General features: G+C 26.6%; 1 protein-coding gene across 1 annotated transcript in view; it reads right to left on the reverse strand.

Moving 5' to 3' along the window:
* Positions 1 to 25,558, reverse strand: part of LOC100213614 (acyl-CoA synthetase short-chain family member 3, mitochondrial) — a 101,040-nt gene that overhangs the window by 63,087 nt on the left and 12,395 nt on the right. The window contains exon 4 of the mRNA XM_065790996.1: positions 13,050 to 13,154. Within this exon, the coding sequence (XP_065647068.1) occupies positions 13,050 to 13,154 (105 nt within the window). The remainder of the gene's footprint in view (positions 1 to 13,049; positions 13,155 to 25,558) is intronic.

A 25,558-nucleotide genomic window follows, 5' to 3' on the forward strand; every position in this document is an offset into this window, starting at 1 on the left:
GAAGTCTCCCCCAATTAGATGTATTAAAAAAATCAAGAGAATTGTTACAAACTCAAATATAGTTTATAAATGCTAACAATTCCAGGTAACCTGCATTCACTGGTAACCATTTGTTTTAAAAAATTACACTAACTTTGGTAGTGTTCATAACTAGGATTTGAATGATTATACCTGCAATCGAAAATTTTATATCAAAAAACCAAAAAAATATTTATTTACTTAAATTTTGTTTTTTTGCAAAAAACTGTCACCTAACTATATTAAAGCTATGAGCGTATGCCTATTAACATATCAACTATTGACAACATTGTTTTAATGTGAATAAATACATATTTATATATATATATATATATATATATATATATATATATATATATATATATATATATATATATATATATATTCGTAAAATGGAGTTTTTGATGTCATAAAATTCTTTTTATTTGCTTTTCAGGTTTATTAACAATAACTTTTTTGAATTATCGCAATTTAATAAATTACTGCAAAACTAGTTTAATTGAACTCAAAACAATGCAGAAATTTTATCATGTAATAATGTTTAAAATATAAAAATATTTGGCTCTGATGTGCAGCCCATAAGCACAAGAAGTGAAGTTTGAAAAAGGAAGAAAATATAAAGAGACCATACCAGACAACTGAATAGAACTTACTAATGCACTACACCATCACACCTGTAGAAATTAACAGTCTCTAATATCAGTAATCATAAATGAACAGTGTAATATAGCCAAAAAAAATTTGGTGCCATTATAACCAACTATAATAAAGTAGTGAATGAATAATGATTCCCATCCTTAGGATAAATTCCGTTATTATGTAAAACTGTTATTAAATGTTAACTAAGATTCCGGTATTTTAAAATAAACTTGTTTATTTTCTCAACATTTGACACAATCATGTTTTGTCTATAACTACATGAATAAAAAAGATTTTGTTTTATTTCTTGAATATGTGTTAACAGTTTTGCAATTTAATTAATTTTTAATTTTTAAAAGTCAGCAAGTAATAAACTAAAAACTTAAAATATTGAATGAAAAAAAACAGAGCAATTTTTTTTATGATTAATATATGCATGTGTTATTAAAATGTGCTATTAACATTATGTGTTAAAAATATGTACACTTAGTACATATTTTTAATGTTTACAAGGAACTCTATTTCTATTGAAATAAAATAAGATATAATAAAAGCCTTACAGGTTTAAAGGATATTCCAGTGAAAAAACAAAATTTGATTATTGAATATAATAACAGTTGCACTAAAATTTAAAAATAATCAGATTAAAACTAAGCATTACATGGTTGAATATGGGAAATATATTTTTCATATAGGCTAGCTTACTTTAAGTGTATATGCCTTTAATAACCGTTCATTAAAGTCAAGTGATAAATTCAATCATTACAAACCATTACAAATTTTCAAAATCAAGCCTAAGTTAATTAAAAGTTTTTTTAAACAAAGTTTTATTTACAGTTGTTGCTGTATATCCAATTACTGAACAAATGTACCTATAAAAATAAATGTCAAAATAAATCTTCAAATGCTTGCTAGATATTTTTGTCGAAATAAATATTCACATGCTTGCAAGATTAATTATTTAACTTATTTTTTTACAGTTCATTCATTTAAGTTGTATTAAATCAATAGACAAGTTTTTCTTCTGTAGCTGTAGAATATTTTGATTATTTCTGTTTTGATAAAAAAGTTTTATCAAAACTCAAACTTTATTTTTTTGTATTTTATCTGAATTTATTATATTTGTAAATAATGAGCATATTTAATGAATTTGTTTAAACTTTGTTCACAACAGTGTGTGGTTTTTAAAACATTAACTACTTTATTAAAATACTGCCTAAAAATATCTATAGAGTTATTCAAATATTACCAAACCAAAAAATTTTACGCGTAACGTAATTAGCATAGTGTAACGTAAAAATGCTCTGCATGTACATAAAATGCTCTATATCTGATGCCTTATCACAAAACCTTGTTGTTTATGTTCTTCATAAATATTTTACAGACAATCAGTCTTTGTACACCCGGTACAAAAACCTTATATTAATAGTATAGTATAATATATTACATAAAATTATCATATTATAATATAACAAGGAACATTGTCAAAACATGTCAGAACATGAGCATGTTTGACAGAAAACTGTTGTTGAACATGTTTGACAGAATTTAGTATTATACTCAGTATAGTATTATAATCAGTATAGTATTGGAAAAGTTAACTCGAACGCTATTAACTAATAGCTGACTATTCCATGTCTCGTGTATTACGAGGCATTGTAGATGTGAACGCGGTAAGTTTTTTTGTATTTCTTATTTATCTCTGAAATATCTTTGAATTCATCTATTAACATTATCATAAATAATATAATTATTGATTATACTTTTATTTATAAAAAGTATGTATTATCATAGTATGTATTTTTTAACTTTTAATCTGTTTTTAAAGTTACTAAAGTTTAATTTTTTAATGTTTTACTTAACGAAACATGTTCTGTTTTAAAGGTGATGTATTGAAATTCTATCTTGACAGGCTGGTAATTTTATAAAAGCAAAAAATGGCCTTATTTTTAATGTAAGTAAATTATTTTTTATTTTTTATGGGTTTTGAAAAATTTTGTGTTAGATGTTAGTGTTATTCTATTTTATGAGATAATTTATTAATAGTTTGACTCTTTTAATTGTATTTAATTTTCAATTTGATTACCTGTATTTTTTTGATATTTATTATAGCCAATAAAGTTGTAGCAATCCCAGCAACAATAGCTGCTGCACCATCTGTAACTGGTAAATAAATGATTAGAATGAATAATGATAGGTTTTATAATTAAGTATGAAACTAAGATATCATTCAGCTATTTCAATAGTTATTATTTTATTTTTATGTTTATCTTATGAAGCATTTGTACGCTATTGAGATGTTAATAGGGCTCACATCCTATAGTACACACAGGGTGTAGTAAGTGACCGGAGCCCCGACCCCGACCAAAAATGAGACTTTTTGCAAACCTGGCCCCAGCCTTGGTAAAATTATAAGATTTAATAGGGGTTGATAGCCGAGGCTAGAAAAAAATTTATAATATTTAATATATTATAATTTTATGCTTACATTTACTATTTATCAAATACTGGTATACATTTATATATTTTTAAACTCTAATTTACTTCCAACAAGATTGCAAGCCGCCACTATTAAGTTTTGAGTTACTTTAAAATAGAGGATAGGTTAAAATACTAGGAAACATATAACTAAAGACTTAAAAAGTTGCAAGTTGTATAAAAAAGGAAAACATGAAGATGGGTAAGGGGTAAAAAGTTTTTTTTGATGTTCAAGGAAAAAAACTTGGTTAATAAAAGTTTTTATAGCACGAAGGGACAGATACAGTAAAAGGATAGAACTTGTTGAATAAAAAGTCAAGTAAAAATGAGTTTTGGTTTATCAGTTTAGAGATGATAGCTCGTTTGAGTAATGACCATGATTGTGTTTGTAGAAAAAAGAAAGAAATGCAACATAACAACAATGGGAGAGTGGCTCATGCTTGGCAGTTAAAACAGGTCTAACTACATTTACAATGTGCTTTTAGACTTGAGTGTAAGAGGGTTGCTATTCGTCAATATAGGAATGCCAACAATATTGCAATATTTTTTTGCAGTAAATAAATGAGTTTTGTTGTCTAACAATAATAGTGGATTTTAAGTACATAATTTAAATCCATAAGCCACTGCAAGCCTTAGGCTGTTTCATAAGAAAGATCAGATTTAAATTTGGCTGCTTGTTCTAAGTAATCAAAAAGTGAAGATTTTTTTTCAAGACAAGAGTATAAAGCTGAGTCGCCGGCAAATAGACCCACTTTAGATATCATGAAGATCGTTATTGTAGATAAGAAACAATACAGAAGCAAAGATAGAACCTTGTGGTACCCTTAAAGTTACTTAAATAAAGAAGAGGGTAGGCCTTCAAGAATAACTTTACTATTGCAGTTAGAAAGAAATATTTTAATAACCTCAAAACCTTTACATAAAGAAACAAATAACAGAGTGAAGACAAATGGTAGGATAGTTATAGAGGTCAAAATGTTTTCTAGAGTTTTGAGAAATTGGAACCACTTATTTAGCAGTTTTTAAAAGTTCAGTAAAAATTGAAGAGAGTTCTGGAGAACACTTTTTTAAGGCTATAATGAAAATCTATTCTGGAACACAAACTGTAGAAGTGTTTAATTGAAAATTAACTTTAGGATTGGAAGCCAGAGTGATTTCGATGTTTAACAATGGGTTATTCTGTTTAACTGTCAGGAAGAGTATGGCCATTATATTCAAGAGTCAGTTAGAGTAAGATTTCTTTGCAAATAAATCTGCTTTATTCTGGGGAGAAGTAAAATATTCAGACCCTTAAATTAGAGATTAAATGTTAGACTTACTTTAGTTAATGACACTGTTAAAGACTAACCAAAAGTCTCTAGAACCTAACATCTGAGATAAAGTACAAGATTTAGTTAACTGAGAATAACTGAACTTAACATCAGACTTTTTTACATTAGCTTTTTGCAATAATAAAAGGACATTTGTTCTTAAGAGAGATGTTCCTGTTAAAAAGATGAAAAAAATAATTAATGTTTAATAAAGCAACTGCTCAAGATGGTGAAAAATGTGGAGCAGAATGAGACTAGATTTAAAATTGAAGAGAAGTAATAAAAGCTTCCAAACTTTTATTCCAGAAGGAATAAAAGCTTCCAAGATGCACTTTATGCTAAAGATAAAACAATCTGTTAGGCGAAGTTTCTTAAATTAAATGAAGTTGAAATCGATTAAACTTCAAAAAAAAGTTAATTAAACGGTTATGAAAGCCGTAAAAAGTTGTAGCTTTAACTTTTAATCGACTTTGAAAACCTTTAAAAGTTGTTAAAACTTAATTAAAACGACGTTTAAGGCCACAAAAAGTTGTAAATCAAAATTTTACGTGTATGAAAATCTTATAAATTTGTTTACATTATATTTAACGAATTTAAAAACCTTACAACTTGTGTATGTTATTTAACACAATTTAAACATTGTAAACAACATCAAACAAACATGCCAAAGACCCATCGCTTGCTGGTTTGGCAGTAATTCCTGAAGGAATACAGGGGAGATAAGGTCTATGGTGTCTGCAATATCTGCAAGAAGGACCTAACAATGAATTCTGGGTCAACATCAACCCTGAGTGGTCACTAGTGATCCAACCATAAGGATGAGTACATTGAAATGTGTCAGAATCAAAAGATACGAGATGAGGCAGAAGCTGCCAAGGAGGACAAAGTTGAAGAGACAGAAGATGAATTGGAAACAGTTGGCACTGGTAACTTAGTTAAATAATTGATGTTGCAATGCGGTGTAGTGAAGTTATACGACTTCATGTCAAATTTATATGATTTTTTATTGATGTAAACAATGGTATCCGAAGTTAATTCAATGTTAACAAATGTTTACAATATTTTTTAGGCCACAGGAAAAGAAAAAGGGTTCTAAAAGCCAGAAAGAATCTGTGCATTCCAACACAAAGCACCACTCAACTTCGTGGTGACATGGAGCTCATGGTTTACCTTGCAACTGACAATCAGCCTTTCTCCATGTGTGACTCTATCCCGTTCCGAAGACTGCTTGCCCACTTTGACTCGAGGTAAGGTTAAAAGTGGTGCCTGCATGGCTTGCTTCAAGTTAACTCTCCTCTATAGGAATCTGCAGATGGTCATGAAGAGCATGTTTGACAAGGAGCTTCCTCATTGCGACCGAGTTGCAATCAGCACTGACATCTGGACCTCACACAACAACAATCCATTCATGATGGTGACTCTTCATTACATCACCTAGGAGTTTATTCTATGAAAGGTAACAGTTGGAGTTGTTCCATTCCCAGGAAAGCACACTGATAAGAACATTGGACTACTCAGTTGGACAACTTGGTTAAAAGTTTTGAGTCACTCAAAATGATCAAAAAGCGGGTTGTTGTGTGTGATCAAGCTTCAAATATAAAAATTGCACTGAGAAAGTCAGAGAATATTGCTGATCTTAAAAGTGGTTCAATCACGTGCATTGACCACAAGCATAACATGGCCCTGGAAAGGACTGTCAACAAACAGCCTGATATCAAGGCTGCTATCGATGTATGCAGGACAATCTCCAACTGAGTCCATCACTCTCCCCTTGCTGAAGGGGTGTTGAAAAAGAAGCGCCTCAAGATGAATGGTAATATTTTTAACTTTTAAGTAGATACAAATACAAAGTTTTACAACTTAATATCAAATTTTTACAAATATTTTTAAATTTAAACAAAGTTTTTTAAGTGTTTACGATTTCATGCGAAGTTTTTTGCGAATTTTTATTTTAGTTTTTCTTTCAGTACCCTACAGAAAGATCACTGCTCCTTGTGCTACCAGATGGAACTCTGTCCAGATGATGCTTCTAGACATCAACCATCTCCAAAGTGTGCTGTGTGCTCTCCAGGCTGACAAAAAGGAATGGACCACACCCATTCCTACGGATGAACAATTTGAGCTGGTTGCAACCATTCTGCCACTCCTGACCACATGCCGAATCATCTCTGAGTCAATGTTGAGTGATAAGAAAATTACAATGGATAGAGCACTGACAGCCATTGTTCATCTTATGGATAGGTGTGCTTCTCTGAGGGTCAAAGAAATTAGAAAGAACAGTGTCACTGGAGTAGGTCCTTTCATGGTTGAGCTCATTGTAGAACTCGAGAAACGATTCTCAAGAGGAGGATGTGACATCATGCCTTATGCTGTAGGCTGCCTGCTACACACCTTCTTGAAAGGCCAACAATTGCATGCTTATGGTGTAAGGGATGAGATTTTCGACAAGTTGAAAGCCAGCCATCCTACAACAGCAGACTTGATGTCAAACCAGCAAGGTACAATCAATGTCTCAGATGAGATCACCCACGAGCTTCTTGAAGATGATGGTGAGACAGAAGTCTGGAAGGCAGCAGCAAAGGTAATAGCTATTAAGTATCATATAAAATAAATTTCTTTAAAACTAGTTGAATATACTTCTACTAATCTTAATGCAATCAGTCATAAAAATTTTAATTTTAGGATACGGGGGTGAGGAGGGTGGTTCAAAGTTAAACAAACTTTTTATAAATTATTTGAATTTAAACAATTTTAGATTAAACTAAGCAAAGTTATACGAAGTTTACTAAACGTTTAACTTCCTTTCATTCTTTTTAGACTGTGTCCAGTCAACACAGGCAGACTAATGCTACAGCTGAGGGTCCTCCGATTACCGTTGAGTGGGCAAAATTCAGAGAAACAACTGTTATAGAATCGAAGGTTGATGTCTTTAACTGGTGGAGGACACATCACTGAAAGATGCCCATCTTGGCAGGAATAGCACGGGAGTATTATTACCTGCCAGCCTCAATTGCCTCAAGTGAGCGGGCCTTTAGTGAAGCTGGACAGGTGGTCCACAACCAGAGATCAAAATGATGATGATGATGAGTCAGACTAGGATGATGATGATGATGATGATGATACCGCCACATTAAAAATGAAATCTCCAGTATTGTTATAATTATTATTGTTATTGTTGTTATTATAACTATTATTGTTATTGTTGTTATTATTATTATTATTGTTATTGTTGTTATTATTATTATTATTGTTATTGTTGTTATTATTATTATTGTTATTATTATTCTTGTTATTATTATCAATAATATATTATTGTAATTATATTATAAATTTTGAGGAAAATAAACATCTTGTTATTGTTGTTGTTAAATTGAAAAGGCAAGACAGACATCATTTGGGGGAGCCCAAATGATGTCTAGGAGCAAGGCCAGGAACTAGCACAAAAAAATGAGAATGAAAGACTGGAAGCGGACAACTAAATATTCTTTACCAGGGTAGCATGCTAGGATTATTTTAAATTAGATAATCGATAATATGCAAATAATTTTTTCGCATGTTTAAGGAATTGGATTTTTGAAATCTAGAATGATTAATAAATAAATGCAAGGGTTTTAGCATACCTTTTGTATATTCTTTATTTCTCCAATGTTACTGTAGTGTATACTTCAAATTTTTATTGTTAAGATATTAGAACTTAGAAGGACAGAGATTGCTAGCATATACCAAACCAGTTATCATTTCACTTTACTTTATATTGGTGTCTTTGAACCTGAACATAGGTAGATCTATATCGTTATCATTAGGCTTCAGCCTTCCTCTTTTATGGTGTTGATAATAATGATGATGATGATGATGATGATGATGATGATGATGATGATGATGATGATGATGATGATGATGATGATGATGATGATGATGATGATAACAATGATGATAATGATCATCATCATCATCATCATCATGATAATATGATGATCACCATTATGTTGATCATAATGATATTTATATATGCATATATATACAAAATACAACATGAATTTTGAATTTCAAAAATATACATTAGGATGTATAAATGTATATGCAGCCCCGGTCACAAACCCAGCCCCAGCTATATTTTATCAAACCCGGCCCCACCCCCAGTCAATATCAATCTCGGTCACTTACTAACATGGTGTGGGCTCAGAACAGGGGAAAAAATTTCCCCTAATTTCATTAAAGGGGAAGAGATTACCCTTACCGAAAGTGAAGAGTGGACATGAGAAAATACTCAACTAATCAACAAATAAAAGATTAAATGTTTTTAGTTTAATTTTTATCTTTTATTTTTATCTTTTTTGTGAATTTTTGTAAATAAATAATTTTTTTTTTTTTAATATTAAGTTATGTTTATGAAAAAGTTTTGTTGAAAAGATATACATTCTGTTTCTACACTAAATACAATCAAAATTATTCAGCAAAATATGCAAAATATTAAAACGATTTGCTGGTGTGACGGTGTTCATGATTCTCCATGTCAAAATAATATTTTAATGTCAGTTAAGATTTTGTGAATACTTTAAATTGCAGTTAATAATTTTCATAATAATCAACAATAATTACTGAATTATGGGGTATCTAATTAGTACTTACAATGTGAAAGAACTTAAAAATCAATTTTTCACTGTGTATGTTCTTTATTGAGGCTTACTTATCTGTTCATGAAAACAATGTTTCTAATTAAAAGGATCGTATTTTAAATAAAAATAAACATTTTATTATATTCTTTTTTTATTTGTTTTTATAATTTTAACTTTATTATCTTATGATGATTGTTTTTCATGTTTAACTGCAAATATTAGGTATTACAAACATTTTAAATTTAGTTGTTATTTTTTTCTTTAGTTCTACATTGGTGCTCTACCAACTATCATAAGTTTGTCTACTATTAAAAAATGTCTACTATTAAAAAATGTCTACGATTAAAAAATGTCTACTATTAAAAAATGTCTACTATTAAAATATGTCTACTATTAAAAAATGTCTACTGTTAAAAAATGTCTACTGTTAAAAAATGTCTACTATTAAAAAATGTCTACTATTAAAAAATGTCTACTGTTAAAAAATGTCTACTATTAAAAAATGTCTACTGTTAAAAAATGGTTTTTAACTTAGTAAACTTTATTAAAAATTTACTATGGTGATCATTAGCTACACTGAGGCATATTCGTTTAGACGCATCAATTTTTTTCTCTTTATTTTATTTTTTTTCTATGTATTGTCAACTGATATGCATGTAAGTTATTATCAAAATAATTGTTGTGTTGTGGGCTAACAAAAACCACAAAAAAAAATTTTTCTATGTGTCTTTATTAACATGAGAGTATGTTTGATATACAAAAGCACATTTTTTAATTGGAATATATCTATAGACGCAATCAGGTTAATAACGGTAATTGTTGATTTTTAATCACTTTTACACAAATAAATTGATAAATTTTAGTGTAATTTGATCTTTTGCTCTGCCAGTATCATTTTTATTGCATTTTACGAAATGCCTATGGGAAAGTATTTGACAGATGCTAAAAAAATACAAATTATTTTATATCGTGGCTCAGAAATCTCACCAGCACATTCTATACGAGAAATAGCAAGAAAAATTGGAAGATCTGACCATGTTGTACGAAACTACATTGCAAAAGGTGACAATTACGGTGTAAAAAAAGCAACAAACGGTAACAAAGTATTAACAAATCAGCAAATTAATCAAATTCGCTTCGAAGCAACAAAAAATAAATTGAATGCAACACAAGTAAAGGATAAATTATTATTGCCTGTCACCAATAAACATGTTGCACATATTCTACGTACAACACCAAACGTAAAGTGGAAGAAACCACACCAAAAACCAATGTTAAAAAAACACCATAAAATTGCTAGGTTACAGTTTGCTAAAAACCATATGCATTGGACTCATGAGTGGCAAAACGTAATATTTTCAGGTGAAAAAAAGTTAAATTTAGATGGTCCGGACTCTTACAATTGTTATTGGCATGATCTAAGAGGAATAAATGACCCACAAACAAAACGAAATTATGGAGGAGGAAGTTTAATGGTTTGGGATGGGTTTTCTTATTCAGGAAAATTGACTCTGTGTTGTGGTTTACCTAAAATGAACTCAATAAAGTATACAGAAATGTTGGATGATGTTCTCATAACTTATATGGATGAAAACATGGACGATAATGCCATATTTAAGCAAGATAATGCTGCAATTCACACATCTAGGCATTCTATGAAATGGTTTAAAGACCACAACATCCCGGTTCAAATGGCCAGCTTGTAGCCCGGACTTAAATCCAATCGAGAACGTGTGGGGAATGCTATCAAGAAAAGTTTATAACGCTAAAGCAGCCGGACACCAATTTAAAACTGTTACTGAGTTAAAGTGTAAAATCCTTGAAGCATGGTCCGAGTTGGATCAAACTACACTTCAACGACTAGTTGAAGTGTAGTTTGATCCAAAAAATTCTGCCTTTCATTGACTAGTCAATGAAAGGCAGAATTTTTGAGGTGATCCAGTGTAATGGAGGACATACGCATTACTAATTTTTATCTTTTAATGTCAAAAATATGACTGCGTCTATAGATATATTCCAATTTAAAAATGTACTTTTGTATATCAAACATACTCTCATATTAATAAAGACACATAGAAAAAATTTTTTTGTGATTTTTATTAGCCCACAACACAAAAATTATTTTGATAATAACTTGCATGCATATCAGTTGACAATTCTTAGAAAAAAATTAAGACAAAGAGAAAAAAATTGATGCGTCTAAACAAATATGCCTAGTGTAATAGTTTAAAAAGAAATAAGTTTGTCGCAATTAAGGTAAGAATGACTTTTTTGGTCAAACTACAAAATTTGTTTGCACTGATAGCTTTTTTGTTTTTGTTATATTTGTAACTGCCTTGCGATAAATGTCTTTTCGTTCAGATTTTTACTACTTTTAATAACGCTCTAGAAACAACAACCAGTAAATTGGTTTGTAGTGTTAACATGAAATGTTTTTACTTTTTTTATCATATCATAAATTTTGTATTTATTTTAGATATATTTTACCATGCTTTTTCAGTATACTACAATTCAAATAGAGAGCCCACTTCTCATAAGGTGTAGGTACAGATTTAAAGCAAAAGCTTAACTTCTTTTCTTTCTTTTTTTTTTTTAAGTAGGGGTGTGGATCCTGTACAAAGTAAAAATGAGGAGAGGGAGCGGTGGGAAAATAATATGCTACATCTATAATGAGTATTTTTGTAGTTGGTTAATCTACCAATTGTTAATTGATGATGTAGATATTGTTAAATTTTTTTTGTAAATAAAACTTTTTTTATATAAATATTTAAAAATAAAACTTTTTTTTATGGATTTATACCTATTTGTTAAAAATATATTTATTTTTACGATAAAAATAAATCTTTTTAACATGAAGGTATAAATCGATAAAAAGAAGTTTTACTTAAAATATTTACTTAATTAAACTCTACTGAAGATGTCAACATTTAAAACTTTTCTTTATATATATTTTTTTGTTATTATGTATAAATAAATTGATGTCCAGTTAATACATGTGGTGTATTTTTCCCTTTTTTTAATTTTATTACTTTTTTTAGATTAATCAGATGACTTGTTTGTTCAATAGACACAATTAAAAACTATTGAAAATTGTTATGTTTTGTTAATTTGTTAATAAATGTGTATTTACATATTTATTAACAAATTAAAGTACGTAAATACATTTTATTTTAAAAAGCTCTATTAGGAACTTTTTTGAAACCACAATCTGTAATGATCGTATTTTATCTATGTGAACTAAGCAATCATCTAACACCTAAACTTCAATCTAACACCTAAACTTCAAGTCATGTAAATTATTAAAAATTATATCAAATTTTATATTTGAAAATTTCATTGCAGCAATATCTCTTTAAATTTGATTTATAACATATATATATGCCGTTTTATAATATTTAAAAAGTTTTTTTTTTAAATTAAACAGTGGTAAAAGATGATATAGAATGCGAAAGTGGTTGAAATGCTTTGCTAAACAATATATACAATATAAATATAGTCTCTGAGATTTAAAGAAGTGCAAATATAACAGGTAGGCCACATTTTTTTGAGCTAAAAAATTAGAAGAATTAAGGAGATTTTAGGAGTTCTTAAGAATTTTTTAGGAGATTTTAAAAGTATTTTTGAAATTCAAGTATATTTTAGGAGAATTTTTGTCTTTTTAGGAGGTTTTTCAAATATTAGGCTATTTTAGGATTTATTAGGAGGTGTGGCCACCCTGTATAACCTACACAATATAGTCTCTCAGAATTGAAGAAATATATTTAAAAAAATAAACAGTTACAAATTGTTTTGAATGAATTTATTTTAAATGATTTTAGTTTGATATAATGTAAAAAAGTTTTAGTTTGATATAATGTAAAAATACCAAAAATATTTACAAAGTTCTAAAACAAAAACAAATCAAAAATAAAATATTTTATTTAATATTTTTTTATATTCAAAATATTTTATAAAATAAAATTATTTCTTATTTACATATTATATCTACCTTTGAATCGTCAATTCTTCTCGCTAACTCATTAGGAGCAAAACCACCAAATACAGTCACATGAACAGCTCCAATACGAGAACAACCATGCATTGCAATCAAAGACTAAAACGCATCAACATAAAAAATTTAAAAACTTCTAAGAGACTATTACTATGATCAAGTCTATGTAATATAATATATGTATGCACACTCTAAATATCCCAAATGTCCCTAAAAATCAGTATACAGACACTTACAGTGTCTCTAAAAACCTTGAATTAAAAGAAAATTATAAAAACAATAAAAAGCAATAAAAAATTAAAAATTAAAACAAAAAAAATATTTTTAACTTTTATAATCATGGTTTTTAGTAGTTTCATAATAATATTTCACCTAAATTAGACATTTTATTTTTATTTTGATGTATATTGCACAGAGAAAGACAGTTGTTACTAATATTTATATTATTAATTATATTGAAAGTAATATTATTATTATTATTATTATTATTATTATTATTATTATTATTGTTATTACTATTATTATCATTATGGTATTTACTATATTTATTACTTAGTATTTTTTTTTTATATTAATTGTAATATGTGAAACATATGTTAGACTATTTACCAATACACAACTAAATGTCATATGCAATACAATACATCTTTAAATTATGTTTATATTTTAATAAATAGTTAAATATCCTACATTGTAACTTTTATCTACCTTTTAGAGGAAAAAAAAATAAAAATAGTTGATCAAATAATAATAATAACTAGTAAATCAAAAAAAAATTCTTTTTTCAAATCCATGCTTTATGCAAGCAGAATTCTATTGGGCCTAGAAATTCTTTTTTGTTACCTTTTGTAGAAGGAAAATTACTGTTACGTTTTTAAATTTTTTTTTTATTAATTCAGTGTTCTTATGGGGAAATACAAATTAAATTTTTGTTAACTTAATTAACTTTTTTTGGTCAAATTTTTCCATTTCCTTGTATTGTCATCGAAAATGATTAAGTGTGCAAAATTTGAGCAAAATTGGTTAAGAAAAAAGCTTTCAAAAATTGATTTCAAATTTTGTGGCACACAAACATATATAGAAAGTAACCTTATATATTTTAAATTTTGTGGCACACAAACATATATATATAGAAATAGAATATATAAAGTAACCTTATATAAAGCATGGAATAATAACAATAAAATAATAATAGTAATAATAAATAAAAATATCAGTAATAATAAAATAGTCATAGATATCACAAAATCACTGTATCTTTATGACATGCTCATTAAAAAGCTTCTCAAATCACAATTTATAGATATACTTAAACTGTGTTATTATTTCTACACTCCCTAAAAATGAATAAGTCTCTAAAACAACGCTGAACAATGATAATAAAATAATTTATTAGAAGTAAATAAAAAAATTGTCAATAAACCAATGTCTATCATCACTACATCAGTGTCTATCATCACTACATCAGTGTCTATTATCACTACATCAGTGTCTATCATCACTAGATCAGTGTCTATTATCACTACATCAGTGTCTATTATCACTACATCAGTGTCTGTCATCACTATATCAGTGTCTATCATCACTAAATCAGTGTCTATTATCACAACATCAGTGTCTGTCATGTCATCACTTCACAGTGACCAATACCGTTACAACTTGTAACGGTATATTATATTTAAATTAAAATTATCTTAAATTGCCTTCATAGAACAAACAACTATTTACTTAACGTATCATCAATGTTTGATTTTTATCGAAAGAAATCACAGGAAAGAGTTTTCACTATCTCAGTAGTCTGATCTCTCACAGCTATCACAATTTTACTACTATTATTTTACACAAGTTTACATAACACAATAATTTGAAGTTGTTTCTAAACAATTTATTTATGCTTTTAATTTGCAAACCAATAAAATTATTTAAGAATTTGGTATGTTTGATGTATGACTAAAATCCTTGGATTGTTAAGGAATTTAAATTTTAAAACATATACATCACTGTATATGCACTTTTTAATACAGAACTAAATTTTTTGAACATTAAAGACATGGATTATGTCAAAATACACTACTTAAAATATTGTTAATAAAGTTTGAAATTGATACCAGATATGGGAGTTATCACTTTATAATGATGATGAATAAGCTCTCATTTCATATATGAGAATTGGCTCTAAATTTGTAAATGTTCATTAGGGCAGGTCAAATTACAGCTTTTTTTGGAATCAAGTGTTTGGCATTATAGAGATATTTTCTAAACAATCGAAAAATGCATCTTGGAAAATTTTATTTAATGAAAACAGTTCCTTCAGAGCAATATTAGCTTTAGAGAAGTGTCCAAAGGCTTTTCACCCAACATTTACTGCAGCATTTCCAACATTGTATTACAAATTCCGGACTCAGTTGTTTGATAAACTAAAGTTTCATTATCAATTTTAACATCAACACCAAAGAAAATAGAAAAATATTATTAGTATAATAGAAAAACTATTATACTAATAATATTTATTTTGTTCAAAAAAAAAATTTTTTTTAATTTTATTTTTCTTGTATTTCATCAAATGATAATTAAAAAAAAGATTGCATCTTATTACCTGGGCTACATCTCTATTGAATATGAGTATTAAAAAAAAGATTGCATCTTATTACCTGGGCTACATTTCTATTGAATATGAGTATTAGAATAATAGAGAACAACATTTAGAACACAAGAGCAGAAACTCATATCAAAGGCTTTTCCAGTTTTTTAGAAGTGTTTGTTTCTTTACATTTACTTTTCATTAGTCTGAATATTTTAAGAAGTACTCTAACTTTTTTTCTATGAAATAAGTGAACATTAAAGGTAACCAAAGAATATTGTTTTTTCATACCAATGGTTTTTTTTTTAATATATATAACTTCTACTGGGACTATAACTAGAATAACTATTGTTTAGAAGATCTTGAATAATCTGTCTGTGGGTGTTTCTGTATTTAAAGTAGGGTTAGAACTTTCATCAAACTCGAATTTTGTGTTATAACAAGTTTACGCTTGTTTGACATTTTTTACTTTTTGATCTACTCCTGTAAAAAACTTAACACTTGTTTATCTTGTGTAAATGTGGCAATTTTTTATTTAGTACAAAAATATAAATGGTAAAGATGGCATTACAAAGAATTTTTAATTATATTTATCAATGCATAAAATCATTTTAGCTCAACCTAAACTTCTTTAAAAAAAAATATTTTTTTTCATTAAAAAAACAAATTTCTATATTATCACTTTATCAAATTAAGATTTTTCAATATTATCAAATTAAAAAAATTTTAATTTGATAATATTGAAAAGTCTTAATTTGATGTGATGAATTTTGATACCAGTGAAAAACTTGCATATTTAATTTAACATCATCATCCAAAAAAAGAAGAAACTTATTAAGTATCATCAAAAAAATAGAAACTTATTAAGTATCATCAAATAAAAAGAAACTTATTAAATATCATCAAATAGAAACTTATTAAATATCATCAAATAAAAACTTATAAACTAGCTTTAAACTGATTTCAAATTTTAAAATAAATTATTTGAACCCTCTATCCCAAATAAGACAAAAAAACATCATTCAACGCCTTTTATTTCAAAAAAAACATCATTCAGTATTTCTTTTTTAAACTAAATTACTACCAACAAAGCTCCAAGCAAATATATTAAACTGGAAACAACTAGAAAACAAATAATATTGTTAAAGAGCAAGGAAACAGTTGACAGTTTTACATGTTCAAAAATTGCTTTTTGAAAATCTAGCATGTCTATTACAATGTATTTTAGAACAATGACTAATAACTGAATAACTTGGTTAATAGTATAATAAGAATTTTGTTTACTTGGTGAGAAATCTTCCCATTCAATGTGGGCCAGTTCTTTTACCTTTAATGTCTTCTGTTATATTTAGTTGTAACTAAAATCCGAATATAGTCCAAAACCACAATAAAACAGATCTTTGCAATCAATTGATGTATTTAAATATTTATATACATAGGATTGTTTATCAGCAATAAAGTACTCATTTATCATATTTGCCAAATGTCTGAAGGTTTATCCAATATAACTGGAAATACAGTCAGCTCAAGAAAGTTTATAGACAAAATGAGATTTAAGTAGATTAGGAAGGAAATCTTTTAAATTTAAAATTTTGTATTTTATTAGTAAACATTAATTTTCTTAGAACATCTTTGCAATATTTATGAGCAATTTTTTGAATTTTTTTTTTTTTTATAATTAGAGTAAATTCCAATGAATAAAAGCTTATGTTTAAATTATTAAGTTTGAAAAAGATGATTTTCATATTGATATACAATTTCAATTATTTGTGGAAAATGATTATTTTGTAAAACATAAGAATCTTTATGTCTTTATCAAGACATGAAGCATAAAACATTGCAGTAATATCAGTTGCAACATCGCAATACTATCAGTTTGATTGTAATATTTTTTGTCAAACAAAAAATAAGAAACGGATGCCAAAATCTGAACTAATTTTTTAAACTAAGTTTTAAAAAAAATTATAAGCAATTTTCATCTTTAAAGAATAAATTAATTGCTATGTTGATGGCTTCCTTAAGTGGAATATTTCTAAATGAGCTTTCAAAATTATATGAAACAATAAATTTATTTGTTACATTAATCTGCTAATTTATCAGAAAAGAAAAATAAGTGCAAAATTGTTTAGGTAGTTTTTGTTTGGAGTCAATAAATGAGAAAAATGTTTGAAAAGGTAGCAGTATGTCCTAATTGTTGAGATTATAAGTCAAAAAGCTGGAAGAGAAATACAAATTTATTAATTTTGTATATCTTAAGTTAGGCATAAACTCTTGCTGCTTGAGATCCAACAGGATAGATTTTACTATAAATTATTAACAAAATACATTTTAGCTGCTTTATTTCTTTCGCCATCTTGTTTCTAAACCATCTTGTCTCTAAACCTAATATGAGGCTCTAGGTTCTGATTTTTTTTTTTTTTTTTAATATCTGGTTTGATGAAGTGTGTGTTTAATGTAGTCTTTTTCAAACAATTTAATTTACACACAGACTTAGGTTTTAATTTTTTAGTTTGTTTTTGGTAGATATAATAAAGCATTTCCATTGCATTTTATTTTATGAAGCGTTTCAATTTACAAAATTTCAATCTAGGAGACTTATAACAAATGTCTGAATAATTTTTAAATTTATAAATCTTTTTGTATTAGAGTTGTGCAGTATTTTTGACAGATATGTTTTTAAAAGAAAACAAATCATCAAAATTATTGTTATCTAACAAATTAACAAAGCTTTATAATATTAGGATTTTTATTAATATTTTTTTTGCGTTCTACTACATGAGAAAGTTGGTCATCTTATTATATATTCTGAATCTTATTTTTATTGAAACAATCGGAACATTGCTTTAATTTTGTCTGATCTACTTATTACTATAATATTAATAACATATTTAAAAACATTATTAGCATATTTAAAAATAATTAGTTTCAATAAACAATAATATTATTGAATGCTTTACGAGTTGTTAAACTTTTATCACAAAACATTGAAGTTGAATCTAACTTGCTAAATTTTATTCATTTGGAAATAGTTTTTAGACAAAAATTAAGAATTTCTTTATTTAAAGCTCAGTTTCACTTTTCACAAATAGGGTTGGCAAAAAAAACCCAACGTATCTTAAAAAAAATCACAATAAAAACTATTATTGCCATAATAATTTTTATTGTGATTTTTCTTTGTCAAAAATATTCTGAACATGTTTTTAATTTAATGCACAACATCATATATAGCCCACATATAATGTAGTAATAGACTAGTGATAATGTAGTAATAGACTAGTGATAAACCATTTAGCTCACAATCAAGAGGTTGAGGTTTAAATCTAAATTAAAGTGCACATACAACAATAAAAAATTTGGATAAAATAATTTTTTAAATAATTTTTTACCTAACTAAAAAGAAAATTTTAAAATTAAAATTTAATTTAATATTCAATATAACACAACAATACTTATTTTTATTGACGTCAAAGATAAAGACATTAATCAAAATTAAAGATCAAGACATATAAAAACATTAAACTTAAAGATAAAGACATTAAATTTAAAGATAAAGGCAGCAATTAAATTTAAAGATAAAGAGGTCAGATTTAAAAACAATCAACAAGATTTTTTAATTAATTCTAAACTTTTTTTCTAAAGTTTATTTAAGATATGAACACATTTTTTGTCAGCAAGTGTCTTTAAGATATGAACACAACTTGTGTCAACAAGTATCTTTAAGATATGAACACAACTTGTGTCAGCAAGTATCTTTAAGATATGAGCACAACTTGTGTCAGCAAGTGTCTTTAAGATATGAACACAACTTGTGTCGGCAAGTGTTTTTAAATCTAAATATACATTTGATAATTTGTTATTTAAAAAAAAAGTTTTCAGAACCATTTAAATGCTAAATATTTAAATTTGAAAACTGTTGCATCAAAAAGTATGGCTTATCTAGACAAATAATTTGTCTAGACGCCTCAATAATAACAACATAAAAACTTTAATGTTTTTTAAACTCAAACACTAAAAAAATCTGAGTTCATTCATTAAACAAATCTTTTGTTTAATGTTATTCTGTCACATTGGTAAGTTGAATAACGATACACATTATCTAATGTTAACTTATCAAACAGATATTGTATACCTCAGTGCTAGAAATAATTATTATGTTTCTTTAAAAAATGAACATAACTTATCAAACAGATATTGTATACCTCAGTGCTAGAAATAATTATTTTGTTTCTTTAAAAAATGAACATAACTTTTCAAACAGATATTGTATACCTCAGTGCTAGAAATAATTATTATGTTTCTTTATAAAATGAACACAACTTATCAAACAGATATTGTATACCTCAGTGCTAGAAATAATTATTTTAAGGTTACTGGTCAACACTAATTGGCCAAAAAATGAAAAATATTGGAAAGTAAATGATCAAACTATTTTCCAAACATTCAAATTTAATTATTGTAATTTTCACCTAATTTTTGTATTCATAACACTTTATGCATAACACTTTTTATGTTTGCACAGTATATTATGAGAGTTGCATTGTAATAAAACTATCCACAAAAAAACTGATTTAAAAAAAATATTAACAAATAATCTTTGAGTAAAATACAATAATAATTTTCAGTGTGGAAAATAATGTCAAAAATGCCCGTCAACAGTCAACAACCGTATGAGATGACTAAAATTGCTATATTGACCTCCCAAAATGAATTCTTGCCAATCATGGTTGACCAATAAAAAAAAAATGTAATTTGGAAAACCATATACTAAAATTTTCATAAATCCATTCAACTTTAGTGCAGCCGTGGTGCAATATGTATATATATATAAATATATATCTATATATATATATAGATATATATTTATATATATATATACATACATATATATCAGGCCATGTTACGAGATTTCTCTGCGTAATGAAAACGCGTAACGCATTTCAAAGCAACTTAACTCAGCAAATATATTTTGCATCGTTAGAAGTTATATTGCGTCACTAGCGTATTTTCAAGTACCGCATTGTAATTAAAGTTATTTTATTAACACGTTTAAAATCATACAGACAGTTTTTTTTTTCTCACTATAACAAAAGTTACAAATAAAATCTTAGTTCTTATTTGAAAAATCATTTTTATCATTTTTTTTATATATGAACTAAATTTTATTTTGAAAAAAATATTTTTTTCATAAAACATAACATAATATTTGTTTATTTTCTTACAATTTTAGAGTTGGTTTTTGGTTGTTTTATTAACTATTAATAAATTTTTTCTTATTTATTTTGTGAACTCTTTTTAATTGTGTTTTTAAACAATAAAGAGTTTTATCATTTACTAATAACATATACGTGATCATAGTTTATTTTCATAAATTAAACAAACGTCATTAAAACTTTACGTTATTGAATTTACAATAAACTTAAAATAAAATATCTTATTAATAAAATATTTACATCAAAATTAATCATGCATTTTTTAAACTATTATGACAAAAAATAATTTATATATTTAATTCCTTAAGATAAAACTTAAAACACTTTATTTTCTATAACTAATTTTTAACAACAACGAAAAAATTATTAAACAAGCTATTTCTCTAGCAAAAAATCTATTAGTTTACAATTGCGGTTAAATGCTTTTACTTACGACTTTATTTCTTTTGAATAAACGTCACATAAACGATATCAAAAGATAATTTAAATATTCTAAAAGATAAAAATTTTTGCGTAACACAAAACTGCTGAACGCGTAGGCAAATCGCCTTTTCGCAAGCAAAATACGAGCTGCATAAAGCTTCTTAACAAGGCCTGATATATATATATATATATATATATATATATATATATATATATATATATATATATATATATATATATATATATATATATTATTATTATTATTATTGAAAAAAATTTTTTTTCAAATTTGAATTCACCTCCTCAAGGCTATGAAGGCCACTACAGTTGAGGAGGCTACTTTAGTTGTGTTACAACCCTCTCTTAACTCCATAACTCCCAAACATGAACCTTGACAAACAAGGTCGCTGCCCAGAGAAACAAGTTGAACACGGTACTACCAGGGATGTGGTGGGAATCAAATATAATAGTATAATACTAGCTGAGATCGGACCAGTAAAAATATGGGTCTTCATAAGTCTATTTCAAACCAAATTTTTCTATACTTTTTCTATTATATTCTAGCTTTCTGGATCTGTTAAATACAGGTCTTTACAAAACCTACCAATTCTATACGTATTTATTCCACACCGATTATTTCTATACCTATTCCTTATTTACTTCAATATTTTTTAGTAAAATAATTTATTCTGAAAAAAACTTTAAGAGCAAAAAACTTAACATGCACACCTTTTCCGCATACATAGAGCTTATAAGAGACTTATAACTACGTTTGTTTTTCTGCTAAATGTGGTTCTTTGATAGCTCAGTGGTTAAGTGCGCTGTCATCAGTTTTGTTTTGGGGGTTTGAGACCTCCTCTTAGTGTAATTAATTTTGAAATTTTTTCAATGTTGCTAATATATTTATAGCAAAAAAATAATAATATAGCAAAAAAGATCTCTAAAAGTTAAAACAAAATTTTAAAGTTTTTTCATTTTATAGACATATTATACGCGATTATTCCATATAATGCCTGCAAACTCAACATATGGTAAAGACATTTACACTTACAGGCGTTTGTACATAATGCTATACAAACAAAACTAAGAAGATCTAGGATCACTAAAACAAAGTCATAAAAAAAAAGTTCATTCTTATGATCATGATTAAAAACTAAAGAATATGATTAAAAACTAAAGAATGCTAATCTAAAAGTTAAGCCAAAAATATTTTGAGCATTGACGTCAGTTGGTGGCAAGTTAAACCTTTATGTGTTAAGTTTGCTTTTGCGTTTTTCTTACATCTTTTGATTAATTTTAATTATGTTTGCATACAATTGCACAAAAATATATAAAACTGGTATATATCACTTCACAGATAAGAGAATATATCATTTCACAGATAAGAGATTGTGTTTATTACAATAGTAATAAATAAATTTTAATAAATAGTTTTTGTCTTAATTAGAATATATCCCATAAAAATATATTTCATATATCTTTAATAGAAGGAGTTTTTTTTTTTAAATTTAATTAAAATCTTATTTCTAGTTTGTTTTTCTAGTTTTTTGCCACAAAGTGACATCATATACGCAAAAAAATTGTGTCTTCAATGATTTAAGAAGCCGTGTTTATCATTTTTAATGGTTTAAGAAGCAAACAACATAATTTTAGCAATCAGAAATTATCAAGAGAGGGGCAAATCTAAAATTGAAGTTTCAAATTTTCCACTTGGATGAGACAATATGTTTTGTGTTTTTTCAATCTTGTCAATTTTTTTAAATATAATAACATACCTACAAAAAATCAAAACAAAACATCTTGAGCAAAAAAAGACTTAATTATTAGAAAAGTTTACTTATATTACATACAATCCTGAATAAAATGTTATATAAGTAGATTTTATAAACAATATATATAAACATCAATGTATTTGTTTATATATATATATATATATATATATATATATATATATATATATATATATATATATATATATATATATATATATATATTGTTTGTATAGGGATGGTTAAGCGCAACAAAGTTTAAAAAAAATTAGTTTATATTAAAAAATGATTTACATAATGTTTCTTTGCAAACACTATACTTAAAATTTTTAAGTGCACTGAACTGCAATTACTTTTAATTTTTTTGGTTTTGTGGCTTTTGTTAAGAACTTTTAAATTTTGCATCTAATTATCTCATTTCAACATATTCATTGTACCATCCATACTGCAGCGGTTTTTCAAAACGCTTTAGCTAAAAAAAATCAATTATGACTTTTTTACAAAATAAGCTAGTTTAGATGCTACAAACGTTATTTAATACATATTTTCAAAGAGTTCTGAAAAAATTCATAAAAATTATTAGTTTCAAAAAACATTTTACAAAGAGTTTCTTCTAATAATTATTTTTTGATTACGTTTTTCTCAAAATATGTATTAAGCATATTTAGGTGTTTTGACAAACGGCTGCACATATATTTATAGATAAATTTTAAGTCGCAAAAAAAAGTTTTAATTTTCAAAAGAAAGATTTAAATTTTTTTCTAGCTAGCCTCAACAGCAGCAACTTCTAAAGAAGCAGGACTGTCTTATTAAATTTCTGTTGTTAAGTTTTACTATTTTCCTAGCGCGGATTCTTCAGATACTGATACCTTATTAAATGAAATACTTATTTGCATTTTTTTTTTCTGTCTCTGTTTTATGATTAAGGTAATTTTATGCTTTCTATGTATTTATATTATTTACGTTATACATATTTCTATGTATTTATATTATTTACGTCATATTTCTTTCAATTTAAATACTTCAACGAAACTTTTACACAGTTTTGATTTTTAATGATGTCAAACTTTTGAGATCTTTATAACAATTTAATCAAATGAAATCATTTAAATACTTTAAATTGTTATAATGTTTTTCCTGCCTATCAAAAGTTTGCATTATTTGAACTTTAAAAGAAATGGTGTGCAAGCTAAGTGGACTAACCCATTAAGAGTGAGCTTTTTATAATTATTTTATTATTTACTCTTTACAATGTTTATTTATTTATACCTATATATTAATATATATATATATATATATATATATATATATATATATATATATATATATATATATATACATATATATATATATATATATATATATATATATATATATATATATATATTATTAATATATTTATTTATATATTTATTTATTATATCTTTACAATATTTTATTTACTCTTTACAATGAAATGTTTTTACACATCTTTACAATAAAATGTAGAGGCCGCCATTTTATATTACCTGCAAAGCAGAATCGGGTAGAGATCAGAACTGTTGTCATTTTGGACTCAGCATGACCATGACAGATGGTCCACATTGTCTGCTGAGTCATGCCGGCTATACCAAACTTTATTGCAACTTTTACACTGATATAATTAAACCATGGCTCCATCTTTAAGCCTGTAGGGAGTGACATTAAACAATCACTAAGATTCAATCATAAAATGTCAAATTTTGTGGATTATTCTACTTGGCACACCATTCAAATATTATCATTTCTAGTTATTATTTCAAATTCATTTCATCCAAAACAAATCAATTCATTTATAAATATTCATTTAACCCTTTAACAGTCCGCGCGTTTTCTTAAAAACGGTCGCTATAAGTTTTGCGTTTTTTCTTGAAGTGGTCTCTAAATGTCCCGGCTTTTTTAAAACTTCGTTTTTTTACTTTTAAATTAAATAAAAAGTTTTTACTATTTTAACACTATTAAACACTAAAAAACACTATTATTCATGTATAAGAATTTATAACCATACTATAATAATAGAAAATTTTTATAAAAAATAAGTTCTAATATTCAGTCTTTGTGTGAAAAGTCATAAAACATGGAGCTGCACAAAGTCCTACATCACATTCTACACATTCATATCTAGAATCTTTTCTTATTTTTTGTTTGTGACATACCACACACCTTCTCTGAGCATTAATTTTTTTTTCAGATGCTGGCACATATGATGGAAAATGTCGGTCAATCAAGCGTAAGGGGTTGTTTGCTACCAATCTAGAGTGGAATTTTTTTGGCTGTTGGCCATATCGTTGAATCATCGATGTGATTAACATTGTTCTAAAGTTTAAAGGTGTCATATTACGACCCATTTTTTTACAAATTATTTGTGCATTAAATGCTGCTAGATTAATTAAATGAGTAAACACTTTCTTGTACCACTTTTTTACCCTTTTTCTTTCAACTTCGTATGATGTCATCATTTGGTCACTTCTATCTACGCCTCCCATATTTTGATTATAATCATCA

The sequence above is a fragment of the Hydra vulgaris genome, chromosome 02 (genome assembly GCF_038396675.1).
Source record: "Hydra vulgaris chromosome 02, alternate assembly HydraT2T_AEP".
Taxonomy (NCBI): Eukaryota; Metazoa; Cnidaria; class Hydrozoa; order Anthoathecata; family Hydridae; genus Hydra; species Hydra vulgaris.